General features: G+C 42.8%; 1 protein-coding gene across 1 annotated transcript in view; it reads left to right on the top strand.

The window, feature by feature from the left end:
- Positions 1-13,918, top strand: part of ARHGAP26 (Rho GTPase activating protein 26) — a gene marked incomplete in the record, with an annotated part of 513,022 nt that overhangs the window by 328,166 nt on the left and 170,938 nt on the right. Inside the window, 3 exon segments of the mRNA XM_027770414.1 lie at positions 4,026-4,113; positions 5,963-6,021; positions 7,848-7,953. Of these exon segments, the coding sequence (XP_027626215.1) occupies positions 4,026-4,113; positions 5,963-6,021; positions 7,848-7,953 (253 nt within the window).

Raw genomic sequence — 13,918 nt, 5'->3', positions numbered from 1 at the left:
CTCCCCCTCTCTCCCCTCCCCTCCCCTCCCATTCCACTTCCCTTTCCCTTTCCTTCTTCCTTCCTCCCTTCCTCCCTTCCTTCTTTCCTTCCTTTTTTCTTGAGAGATTTTTGCTATAGGGTGCATGTGGTTGCTTGTGACACAGAGAGAGAGAGAGAGAGAGAGAGAGAATGAGAAATCACTCCTCATGTTGGCTAGTCACGCCACAATCCTTTCTCCATTTTCCTCTTGGGATCTTTGGCACACATGCACTTGCACCTGGCATGAGTTTGAAGCCACTGGGGTCGTCACTTGAACCATGGTCAGCCGTGTGGGAGTCCAGAGCCTTAACCACTACACCACCTGCTGGACCCCAGTGTGACATTTCTAAGACTACCTCTTCTTAAAAACCACTGCTTCCTCTCTTGTCTTCTAATTCTTTAAATCCATGTGGTGTCAATCAAAGAAGCAATATACCTCGTTCCCCTTTGCCTGCATGATGCTTTCTTGTAAATGGGGCCCTGTTACTTAGCTCTCCAGTGGTCAAGTGACTCGGTGAGGAGTAGTGCACTGAGTTATCAAGAAAATTAAAAATAGTCTCTGCAACATGCACACATGCCACCTGGAACTTCTGTAAGCCAGTAGGGAGATGTGGAAATTGGCAGCACTTTTCAAAAACAGGGTAACTTGGGAGGCTGTATTCAATTTAGTTTGGATATTAAATGAATTAAAATGGACGTGCCCGAGTTATGAGCCTTGCCTCATCAGTGCTAAAAAAAGCCCTTTAGCAGGCTGTAATTTGACTCTTCTCTGTCGTATTTTGCAATCGTCCTATGGTTACAGAGCCCGGATAAGGGGAAGTTAATCATTAGCTTGCTAAATGTGGTTCATGGAACATTCACTCTCCCCAAACCTGCCAACTGCTGCTTGTTTAGTTTCACGTTCACCCTTTTCTTGGGTAGAAGTTAGTTTGTTCCTCCAAAAAATGTACAGTAAGACTTGCCTCACATCCAGGACCCATGCACTATGGCAGCTCTCCATGCGTGTGGGGACAGCCAGGGAAAAAGGTCATGCTAAGCAGTTTTTGATACATACCCTTATGCAGGAAGAAACTATTTAGGAAGTGTGAGATGACGAAAGAAAAGAAAAGAAAAGAGAGAGAGAGAGAGAGAGAAAGAGAGAGAAATGAATGAATTAAAGCTGCAGAGGTTTTGGCCATTTCAGAAAATCACTTTCTTAAAAAAATTTGCTTCAGGAAGTGCATTCTTGCCAGAGAGAAACAGAGGAGGGGAGAGAGGGAAAATGAGAAATCATCTCCCAAGGGGTATGTATAGCCACATGGCAGCCCCTTCTCCAGTTATCTTCCTCTTGGGATTTTGAGCATACATACACACCTGGTATGTTTTTCAAACCACTGGGTCCTTGAGTCAGCCATATGGGATCCAGCACCTTAACCACCACACCACCTGCTGGCCTCCAGAAATCACATTTTTAAACTTTTCTGGAATTCACTATGATTTAGAACTTTATGGCATTTCCCACTTTGTGGTCCCAGAAATAAAACCATGCTCTTTAGATTTTTCCTGGTTTGTTTCATATAATAAGAAAAACTCCTTTATTGCCTGGGTCACCTGCAGACATCACCCAGGTGCTCTGCCTTTATCAGCTGCATGTGCTTTGAGCGGGGCCCTTTCCTCTCTGGTCTCCCACTGACATACTGACAGAGGTAGATTTGTGCCTTTACCTGGAGGGTAGTGAAATGCTTAAGCCATTTATGAGTGTTTGGCCTCTCCCTACCAGGATGAAAGTGGGTCTTTCCCAGTAAATAGCAGCTGTATCATGCCCACCTGTGGCTCATTCTCTTTTATTGGCTGAAGGCTGTTGGTCCTGCAGGAGGAATCTTTCTTAGCTGATGTCCCAGAATTCTTGGGGACGGTCTAGAAAGACATTCTGGCGACTGTTCACATGATACACCATCTAGATCTCGTTGGATTGTAAAGGAGCAGAAAGCCTATCTTAAACTGGTTTAAGAGGAATAAAGGGAATTTTTTGGCTCTCCCGATTAAAAAGGCATGGCTAGATACAGGACTCGAACAGCCCTCAGAGCTGCTGTCTCTCTTGGGCTCACTCTCAGACTCCCAGTGGTAAAACCGGACAGTTCCGTAATCTCTCAGGTGTAAGTGCAGCAAGCAGGAGCTATCTTTTTCCCCGTCTCCTGGAAAAGTCCTGAAGTTCACTCTGAATGGGCTGGTTTAGGTCCTGGGCTATTCCTGAAGCAGTCAGTGGGTGCAGCAGGTGGTATGCTTTTGATTGCTTGGAGCTGAATCTCATTCCCCACCTTGGGAAGAATAAGAAAAGGCTAACTCCCCAACTGAAGATGAGGCACTACATGGAAGGAAAAGGGAACAGGAGCTAGTGGGCCCACACTGATCTCTAGACAGTTTGAAGAAGCTGGTTTGTCACTGGAACGTGATGGAAGACTCCACTGCCCTCCTGCCAGTTTGTGTGTGACCCAACCCACTTTGCCTGCAGCAAGATGGGGTTCTGACTTGGGAAGCAGTTCATACTCCCTGAGCTCTGCCTTTTAGTCTCCCCGGTTTGTGTACTCTTCAGAAGACTAAAGGCATTCTCCCTCCTCTTCATTTATAATACAGGTTTGCTGAAAATTCACACATTTGGTTAAAAACTCCACACAAGAGGAGACAAAAGGAGAAAGGAACAAGAGTTGATGATGTATTTATGTATTTCTTACTGCACATCTAGGATCAAGGCAGTTTTCAACAGTATGGAAAAGTCATGGAATCAAATCAGAGACAGTTTAGAAACTATAAAAACTACAGTTCTACCTCTTTAACCCAACCATTATTATTTTTTTTTTAAAGAGAGATTTTTGCTATAGGGCACATGTGCTCGTCAGAAAGACAGATAAGCGAGAACTCAACTCCAGGGGGAATAGCCACACTACAATCTCTTCTCCATTCTTTTGGCATTTGAGGCATGCACACACACACACATGCCCGGTGTGAGCTTTGTTTGTTTGTTTGTTTTTTTGAGAGTTTTTTGCTATAGGGTACGTGCGCTCACCAGAAAGACAGAGAGAGACAGCAAGCAAGAAATCACCCCGCTGGTGGATTGGCTACACCACAATCCCTTCTCCTCTTGGGATCTTAGGCATGCATGCGCACACACCTGGCGTGAATTTAAGCCACCAGGTTCGGGACTCAAACCATGGTCAACTACATGGGAGTCCAGTGATATAGCCATTATGCCAACTGCTGGTCCCAGACCGGTGTGAGTTTTAAGCTGCCAGGTTTGGGCCTCGAACCGTAGTTGACTACATGGGAGTCCAGCAATGTAACCATTACACCAACTGCAGTCACAACCCAAGCACTACTTTAATTTTAGAGTATTTCTTTCAGTCTTTGTTTATATGAGTTTCTCAGAAACTTATATACACTGATTTTTTAAAAAACTACATAATGCAGGCATTTTTTATGATGCTATTTAGTTGTCATCATCATAAATGCCAACATAATATTCCATCAGGGAGACATACTGTCATCAGATAATTCACTTAGCCATCTTTCTAACATTGGACATTCATTTTGTCTCCTTTTTTGTTTTTTTCTACTGTTGTAGAGAATAGTATGCTGAACATTTCTGTGATATGCAGTTTTTTTCATGTCCTATCTTATTTCCCGAGGATAGATTGTGAGAACAGGGATTACTGGTTCAGATAGCATAAACATTTTTAAGACTCTTGATACATATTGCCAAATGGCTTTTCAAAACGGTTGCATTTCTCTCTGTTGCCTCCAGTCATTTATGGGAGGATCCCTTCACTACATTCTTTCCAAAATGGATACTTGGGTATGTTTTAACATTTTCCTGATTTAGCAGGCAAAATAGATAAATAGCTAAATAAAAGTATTCTTATTTAAATTTCATTTCTCTGGTTACTAGCAAGGTGAATGCTTTTACATGTGCTTGTTAATTAGCACTGTATGTAATGCTACACTTTATACATTGTCTTTTCTTCATTATAGATCCCAAAACAGCATCTGAGACAGAAACAGATATCTGTGCCGAATGGGAGATAAAGACCATCACTAGTGCTCTGAAGACCTACCTAAGGTAAGGACTTCCCATTTGCAGGGCAGAGTGCTTGCTACTTACCATGCAATCAGGAAGAAAGCAGTTTAATTTTCAGCCTCCAGAGAGCTATTGAGTGGGTGTCTGAGATGTGGAAACAGCTTCTGTGTGGGTGCATTTAGTTCTTCTGGTTAAACCAATTGCAAATCAGCCATAGTTGATGGGTTGCCACTCTGCATTGGTGCCATGGGTGATTGTGGAAGCCTTGCTCTTTCTGAGAAGCACTGCCATAATGAGCCTTGGACAGAACCTGAACTTTTGGTCTTTGCTGAATACTCTGTTAAACACACACATACACACACACACACACACACACACACACACAGGAAGCCATATATCACATTCTCTTGAGGATGCGGCATTACATACTTCATGTATTGTGATACATCCTGCCACACAGAATATAGTCTTTGCATTGGTCCTTAAAAATGAGAACACAATGGAACTCCATTTTGACTCCCTCTACTTAGATTGGAAACTCTTACCTTATTGAAGGAACTATTTTTCTTATACTGATATGTATGATGTTACTGCTCCCTCTTTACCTCTACCCTTAGTTATCCAGGGCTCAGTTATTGACCACCTGTCTGCATCTCAGTTTCATGCTGGACTTGAAGGGATATTGTGGTTCTGTACTGTACTTCTTATGTAGGAAGGGAGGCTCTCGTCTTAAATGGAGAAGGGAATTGTAATCATGAATTCTGTAAGACTTTGTCTGGGTTTTGTGAAGATTCATTTGGTTGGAAGGCTAAAAAGGAAGGCTACAGAAAAGAATTAGTAATGCAGGTTTTATTGGCTATCAGGGAACTGAAATCAAGAGTGAGATGCAGTACAATTGATGACTAAGAGTCGAATTAGGGGATCTCAGAGAATAAAATCCGAGCCCTAGGGCCAGCAGTGGCATAGTGGTTAAGGTGCTGGACTCCTACATGTCCGACTGCAGTTCAAGTCCCAGACCCGGCAGTTTGAAAATCATGCTGGGAATGGGTGCATGCATAACCAAAATTCCAAGAGGAGAATGGAGGAGAAGGGATTGTGGTGTGGCCATGCCCCCAGGGAGTGATTTATCACTTTCCATTTCTCTCTTTGTCTCTCTCCAGCAAATACACACATTCTGTTGGGGGTAGGGCTGTTGGAGGGGAGTACTGAGCCCTGAACGAATCATTATACATTGTATTCTTGTACTATAAAATCATACCATACCCCCACATATATGTGAAGTTATTATATGTTAATACAATTTAAAAAATGAATAGTGTACCCTCTGTCAAGATGCTCATTATTTAGACTATCAGAAAAAAATTTAAGTAGCATATTTATACTCAGCAGGTACAATTTGGTTGGATCATGCCTAATGTTAGGGGTTCTAGCCCTTTGGCATTCCGGAGTAACACTCCATAGTGAATTCACTGTAGAAACACCTACAGAATTCTCTTTTAGTGTTTCCAGATGAACTGATTCTAAACAACCAAGCTGGTGGAAAGACGAACGTTTACACACAGGTAATTGCAAATGTGTAGTTAGTTGCCTGTTTCTCAGACATATCGTGAGTCACGGACTGAAAAGGAAATCTCTTGGTGTGTGCTAGACTTTTGCATTAGCACTTTTCTAGCTGTGATTATGAAACATAGTTGTATCTACTCTAGTAAAATGGAATGGAATTTCAGGTGAAATCTCAGGACCCTTTTCAATGAGGAAACTAAGTTGAGTTGCTGTTGTTTCCCTGCGATCTTTGTTTTTGAGAAACGTAATACAGTTTGGCAGTCACCAGGCTGCTGGTGAGGATATGATTTCATTATTAAGCTGACACGTGAATGGCTTTTGATTCCAGAATGCTTCCAGGACCACTCATGATGTACCAGTTTCAAAGAAGTTTCATCAAAGCAGCAAGTAAGTATTTTTTTGTTGCCATTAGGACAATAGAGTTTTCTATTTCAAAGAACAGTCAGTATCTCTAAATACTATATAACTCTGTATATCTTGCATATGCACTGCCCACATACAAGTCCAGAAGGCTCTGGCACAGAATAAGAATGAAACCAAATTGAGATTGCTGAAGGCTGTGCTGCCACGTTGAATTGAGAGTAGAGGAGAGAAACTTCAGAAGTGTTTGCTTCTAGAGGAGGGGGCTGCAGAAGGGGAGAGAAGAACAGGTTTGCCTTGCTGGTTTCGATTACTGGAGTTCTAACTTCTTAGGTTGTTTTCAGTCTTCGAGTAGTGTTTTGTAGAGTGAATCAGACATTGCATGTTACCTAAATTGAGCATTGGAAGTGTTTCCCTTAATACAACACCTTTTATATAACTTCACGGTTCTCTTTCCATCATGTCTTCCATTTACAGCTTCTGATCACTCTTCAACTCTATCATCCCAGACCCTAGCATCACATTACTGGTATTAAAATACATAGGGATTAGATGCAAGCTACCCTAAGTATCCTGGAAGCTGTCTACGTAGGGCAGGCCTCCTGGAAGGGGGCAGTTGGATTTTTCTATCAGATTTAAATCTGGCAGGAATCCTCTGGCAGGAATCCTCTCAGTATTATTGTGTTGATAATTTATGCCTTTTCCCGGTTCCTTTCAACCTTTAGAGTTTATTTACCCTGGTAGCTACTACTAGTCTAATTTAGTAGTACCTTATGTTCTAGTAGCCTTACCTACTCATCGTTGTCCCCTTAAAACAGGGAGGAGAAAGACTTGGGAGAAATTTGGGAGCGAAGAGACTGTTTATATTATTTCTTCTTCAGAGAAATTCCAAACTCATAGCAACCATTTTCTAATTAAACTCCACATCAGTCCTATAAATAAGTGCGATGAGTACCATCAACTTATTTCCCAGAGAAATGAAGCCACTTACTCAAGTTCAATCAAGAGAACATGATGGGTTGTGATTTAAGTTATAGGTTGGCAGAAAGACATCGATATTTTATCCATTATTGCTGGCTTTCTACTAGACTGGTCGTCTTACAGCACCTGATAATAGCGGGCACTTCCTTTGATTTCTTTGATGCTGTCTCGAGATGGTATTTTGATATATGAGACTCTTGCAGTGTTGTTCATGTAAGATTTGTTTATCCCTTAACGAGTGCATAAAGTTCCTTCTTTCCTTGAAATGAAGTTGGCCCTCTAGGGAGCCAGCTGCTCCTGAGTCGTTCCTGTTCTGGGTGTGCAGTTGACTGGCATCGTTTCATCATATCATCATTTTGGCTTGGATTTTTTTTTTTTTTTTAACTTTTGCTGGAGAGTGTGTGTGCTTACCAGAGATGGGAGTGGGGAAGAGGATGAGAAAGCACCACCCTCCTACCGTCCCCATCCCTGTTTGGTAATGGTCATGCCACCATCCCTTCTCCTCCATTTCACCTTCTAGGATTTTTGGCATACATGTACATGGGCCTGGCATGTTTGACAAGCTGCTTGGGATTTGAACTGTACAGTTGTCCATGTGGGATCCAGCCACCTTTACCACCATTCTGCTGGCTGGCCCTGGCATGGATTATTTTGATGTTTTATTTTAGATGAACCCTGTTATAGAAAGCACTGTTAAAAGAACTTCTGAATCTCTTGATGCTGATCATGCCATCCACGAGCAAGATAAGATTATAAATCTTTGAGAAAGTCTTAGTCTGTTGGTACCCAATCTTTGGTTTGCCTTGATTTTGTCTTCTAAAGTGGGTTAACCAAGACACTGATAAAATATTACCTCCCTCACTCCTTTGCAGAGCTGGAAAACCAAGAGTCTCGGGTCTCCGAAATCCACAGCCTTGTTCATCGGCTCCCAGAGAAAAATCGACAGATGTTACAACTGCTCATGAACCACCTGGCAAAGTAGGCTTAAGATAGATTTCTGGCCCTTTTCTCACCCCAGAAAGTTCTTATCTTAGCAGTAAAGCTGGTCTGAGTTCTGCTTGTGTTTCTGTGTCCCACTATTGCATCAGGTATGCTGGAGGCTTGGGAAAGAAATGTCTGAAATGTTCACTGCAGTGCATAAAAGCAGCAAATGCCAGATGGCCTTCACAGGGGAGACTGGGGAAGTGTTCATGTGACCAGGCCACCAAGCAGAGTTTGCAGAGGGATTTTATTCTTCTGATGATCAAGGGCAAACTGGAGTGTGTCATCAATGATACCAAGCCACCACACGGAGTTTCAGGGCTTATATGTTCTTGTGATGAACAAAGACAAACAGGAATATGTTGTGGGTTTTCTTGGAACTTGGATTTGGAGTACATGGACCTGTATTCTGGAGTTCACTCCTTTCTAAGCAGTCCACTTAAGCAGCTCCAGAGAAACCACAGAACCTGCTTCTATCCATAGTTTCTCCTCTTGTCAAATATGGTTAAGAGACTCCCGTTTAGCGGCAAGGTCATTGATATTAAAAGTTACAAATATAAAAGTTTTCGAAGAAGAATAGAAAATGAAATTATTTGTGACATGCCTACTTGCTTTCTGAGCTAGTCAAAGCAAAGCATGCAGTGGGGGCCTGATGTTCCTAGTAGGAGTATTTATGACTCTTGGAATGGTTTTGAGTTTTAGTGTATTTTGTTGTTGCTGGGCCCTTTTGGGAATGGCCTTCTGAGTTCCCTTGCTGTGTCATCCACTACCTATATGCATGTTCTAGCCTTCCATTGACGGATGTTCTTGGCTGTGGTCTGGAGCATAAGAAAAGAATGAGAATATGGCATCTACCTTGAATTTGTTTTTTTAAGAGATATTTGCTATAGGGTGCATGTGCTCACCAGAGAGACAGAGACAGAGAGCAAGAAGGTGAGAAATTACCTCCCAGAGGGGATGGCCACACTTTATTTAGTCCCTCCGCTTACGTTCTCCTCCTGGGATTTTTGGCATGCACAATCATGAGCCTGGTATGAGTTTCAAGCCTTCAGGTCTGAGACTCAAACCACGGTTGGCCATGTGGAAGTCCAGAGCCTTATCGCTTCTCAGCCTTTTGGCTAAGAACAAGTGTGAAGTCCAGAGCCTTAATTACTATTCCACCTGCTGTCCCCAGTACCATGCGTTGTTAAGCCCTGTATTCTACTGAAGTGTTCAGTACATTTGGCCTTTACCAGAACTTGGCTCATGCCATTAAATCATTTCTTTAGCTGATACTGTTCTGAGGAAGATTGTAACAGCTACAATAGTTTCCATATTTCTGTCAAGCACTTGATAATACCTTTTGAAGGAGTGTTTTTTTTTGTTTTTTTTTTTTTGGAGTTCACTCCTTTCTAAGCAGTCCACTTAAGCAGCTCCAGAGAAACCACAGAACCTGCTTCTATCCATAGTTTCTCCTCTTGTCAAATATGGTTAAGAGACTCCCGTTTAGCGGCAAGGTCATTGATATTAAAAGTTACAAATATAAAAGTTTTCGAAGAAGAATAGAAAATGAAATTATTTGTGACATGCCTACTTGCTTTCTGAGCTAGTCAAAGCAAAGCATGCAGTGGGGGCCTGATGTTCCTAGTAGGAGTATTTATGACTCTTGGAATGGTTTTGAGTTTTAGTGTATTTTGTTGTTGCTGGGCCCTTTTGGGAATGGCCTTCTGAGTTCCCTTGCTGTGTCATCCACTACCTATATGCATGTTCTAGCCTTCCATTGACGGATGTTCTTGGCTGTGGTCTGGAGCATAAGAAAAGAATGAGAATATGGCAGCTACCTTGAATTTGTTTTTTTAAGAGATATTTGCTATAGGGTGCATGTGCTCACCAGAGAGACAGAGACAGAGAGCAAGAAGGTGAGAAATTACCTCCCAGAGGGGATGGCCACACTTTATTTAGTCCCTCCGCTTACGTTCTCCTCCTGGGATTTTTGGCATGCACAATCATGAGCCTGGTATGAGTTTCAAGCCTTCAGGTCTGAGACTCAAACCACGGTTGGCCATGTGGAAGTCCAGAGCCTTATCGCTTCTCAGCCTTTTGGCTAAGAACAAGTGTGAAGTCCAGAGCCTTAATTACTATTCCACCTGCTGTCCCCAGTACCATGCGTTGTTAAGCCCTGTATTCTACTGAAGTGTTCAGTACATTTGGCCTTTACCAGAACTTGGCTCATGCCATTAAATCATTTCTTTAGCTGATACTGTTCTGAGGAAGATTGTAACAGCTACAATAGTTTCCATATTTCTGTCAAGCACTTGATAATACCTTTTGAAGGAGTGTTTTTTTTTGTTTTTTTTTTTTGAGAGGTTTTTGCTATAGGGCACGTGTGCTCACCAGAAAGACAGAGACAGAGAGACAGAAAGTGAGAAACCATCCCCTGGGGGGGATGGCCACACCGCAGTCCCCTCTCTTCCACTCTCCTCTCAGGATCCTGGAAAAGCAGGCACATGCGCCCAGCATGAATCTAAGCCACCAGGTCCAGGACTTAAACTACGGTTGGCCACATGGGAGTCCAGTGACATAGCCATTATCCCAACCGCTGGTCCCTTGAAGGAGTGTGTTTGTATCATAATAATTTCCATAGTCCTTCATTACGAAAATGCAAGAGTGTTTTGTGTTGGGGGCAGGAAGCAGTTGGACAGAGTCAAAGGTTGACTCCATTCCATTTTTTTTTTTTTTTAAGTTTACTTAGTTCCTGAGAGAGAGATACAGCCCCCCTGACAGAGTCTTGACTCCACGGTCTAGCCTCATCTTCAGCTAGCCCAGATCATGGGCACACATGTGCCTGGAAGCCTCAGGAAAGTCTCTGTACATGAACCAGCAACTCCCATGTTGGTCTGCCTCTCAGAGCATGGTTTTACTGCCATGCCACTATCTGAACCTGCCCCACTGTGGGTCAGTCTCCTTGTTGTCCCATATCCCCATATCAAAACTGCTTGTGCAGGAACAATTAAGAAGCATAGTGGAGAACATGGAAGTATGCAGGGAGAATGCCGCCAGAATGTCAGAAAATCCTTATGAACTGCATTTAAAATAATGGGAATTGGGTTTTTCAGTTTTTTTTTTTTTTAAATGATTTTTGCTACAGGACGTGTGCATTCATCAGAGACAGAGAAAGTGAGAAATCACTCCCTGGGGAGATGGCCACGCTGCAATTCCTCCTCCATTCTCCTCTTGGAGTTCTGTTCTGGGCATGCTTGCACATGTGCGTGGCATGATTTTCAAGCTGCCAGATATGGGACATGAAACACAGTTGGCCATGTGGCAGTCCAGTCCCTTAACCACCGTGTCACCTGCTGGCCCCTGGGAACTGAGTTTTAAAAAGGAACTCTAGATCCTTTCAGATGACAGTTTGGTGTCTATTGTACACAACCCAGAGTCAAGCATTTGTTAAACCCACAGACCTGGTTTAGATCTTAGTTGCAAAGCTTTGCAAAACTGCACACTCAGAGGGCATGTTTCAAAGCAGAGGAGGTTCTAGGAACGCACTGAAGCCAGCTTGTGTGTCGGACACTCGTGACTAGGTCTTGAGGAGGCCTTCAAGCCTGCTGGGAGCGGTCGAGGACAAGGTTTAGGAACCAGCTGAAATCAGTGGGTCTTTTCAAGCTGAGCAATTGGAATGAGAGCTTAATTGGACTGAGAGAGACCAAGCATGAATGGTGATCCAGCAGAGCTGCTATTGAATTTCTTCTATTTGTAAATTGCCCTGAGGGTTGTTAGAACTCTTTAAAGAAAGAAAGAAAAAGGTTCATAAACAAAACTCTTAAGGTAGATCTTGAACAGGGAAGCTTATTCATGTCCTATTGGATGGTTCATTTCTCTCTTTTTCTTTCCCCTAATCCCAGTAAATTTGGTCCATCTTTGTTCCCAAACTAAGGTGTGGTAAATTGGAATATATAAGTTACAGCTGTGACCTCGACTTTCTGCCTTCTCATCAGCTCAAATCATTTTGTTGCTGGAGTTATTTATTTCATAACATTTCTGGTGCTTATGTCTTATTTTTAGTACCGACTGGAGAATGATTTTCTTTGGTTTTAAGGCATTTCTTTGTTCATTTAATCATCAAGAAATCTATGCATAGGGATAGCCAGTGGTGTGGTGGTTAAGGCAGCTGGATCCCACATGGCCAGCTTGGAAAAGGTGCAGGGCATGCACGTGTGCGTGCCCAAAATCACAAGAGGAGAATGGAGTAGAAGGGACTGTAGCGTAGTAGCCATTCCCCCTGGGGGGTGGGGGGGTTGGGGGAAGTATGTATAGCCAAGCTCTCAGACTGTACTGTGAGCTGGTCAGAGCTGATGTTAGAACACACAGGCTGGGGCCAGCAGGTGGCATGGTGGTTAAGGGCTTCGGACTCCTACATGACTGACCGCAGTTCAAGTCCCAAACTTGGCAGCTTGTTTTCTCACTCTCTCTTTCTCACTCTGTGCCTCTCTGATCAAATGAAAATAAATAAATAAAGTTAAATAAAACAATTATTTAAGGAAATAAAGAAAAAAACATACAGGCTTTATTTCTCATCATACTGTGTTCTTGGTGGGCAGAGCCTCTGAATTTAAGAGTCTTGAGGAAATGGGTGTAAAATCACTGTTGAAGCCAGTAAAGAGTATTTATTTCAGGTCTGGAAAAAAAATATGTCCCCCAAAAATTTGTGTGCTGAAATTTGGTTGTGGTGAGCTGAAGAGGGTGAAATTGTAATCTCACTATGGAATGAAGAAGTGGAGCCTGTGGAAGGGGGCCCCATGATTTAATCTGGGTGCAGGCAGACACAGACATGTGTGCTCATGCTCTGTTTCACATACGATGCTCTGTGTCACCTCTGTGGAGAGTTCTCACCAGCAAGAAGACCCTCAGGAGGTATAGCCCCTGGGCCCCCAAACTGTGAGGTGACTAAACCTCTGTTAGTTTTCAATTACCCAGGCTCAGTTATTTCTGTTATCAGCAACCCAACAGACTGACCACACTTGGAGAAGTTCTACTATCCCACTTAAACTCTATATTCTCATTTACAGCCCTGTCCTGGTTTTAAATTCAGGCAGTAAGGGAAAGTTAACTCGAGACAAAAGGTTTTGTCCAATTCCAGCTTTCTCAGGTTCAGACTTCTCCCAGCGCATGCCTGAGCTATTGTTCTCCGGGCCACTTTATTTAATGGTCAACTTCCTTCCTAAGTTTTGGTTTCAGAGCTGATTCTGCTGTAGAACCCAGCGTTTACTTCTCTCATTACCTACCTACTGTTTGCCGCGTGCATCTCAGGCTTCTGGTTCAAAGGCAAGACATTTTGTATCGTGTACTTTTTAAAGTACTCTTTTGAAACATTTTCTAAAATTGATTTCTTTAAACTGTGGGGGAAGAGTTAAGGAATTTTATATTTAATCCCAAGTAAAAATGCATTCAGAGGGGAAAAGGGGGGAAAGGAGAAAAGCTCTAGACCTCTAAAGCGAACGATTACCAGAGTGTATCCAAATCACAGAGGCGTTGGGTTTGTTTCAGACCTCAGAGGGAACACAAAAATTATAGGCAACCATGCACATATTTTTGTCGTTCCAGCTTAAATCTACTCTGATAATTAGATGTTTTCTATTTGTTCCTTGGAATCTAAGATACAGTCTGGAGTTATGTGCCTCAAAGCATGGTTAGAAGCACTGTAAGATGCTTGTTTACAGTGATATTTCTGGGCCCCACTATGGGTTGGCTAAATCAGAATAGCTGCCTGTGAATCTGCATTTCTGATTTATTTCCCAGGCAAGTATTACACTTTTTTTTTTTTGGAAGAGGTTTTTGCTATAGGGTGTGTGTGCTCGCCAGAAAGACAGAGAGAGACAGAGAGACAGAAAGCGAGAATTCACCCCCCTCCCCCGGGGGAATGGCCACGCCGCAGTCTCTTCTCCTCCATTCTCCTCTCGGGATCTTGGGCATGCACACACAC

Source organism: Tupaia chinensis, unplaced genomic scaffold (genome assembly GCF_000334495.1).
Source record: "Tupaia chinensis unplaced genomic scaffold, TupChi_1.0 Scaffold000132_1, whole genome shotgun sequence".
Classification (NCBI taxonomy): domain Eukaryota; kingdom Metazoa; phylum Chordata; class Mammalia; order Scandentia; family Tupaiidae; genus Tupaia; species Tupaia belangeri.
This window is presented reverse-complemented; position numbering and strand designations above follow the sequence as displayed.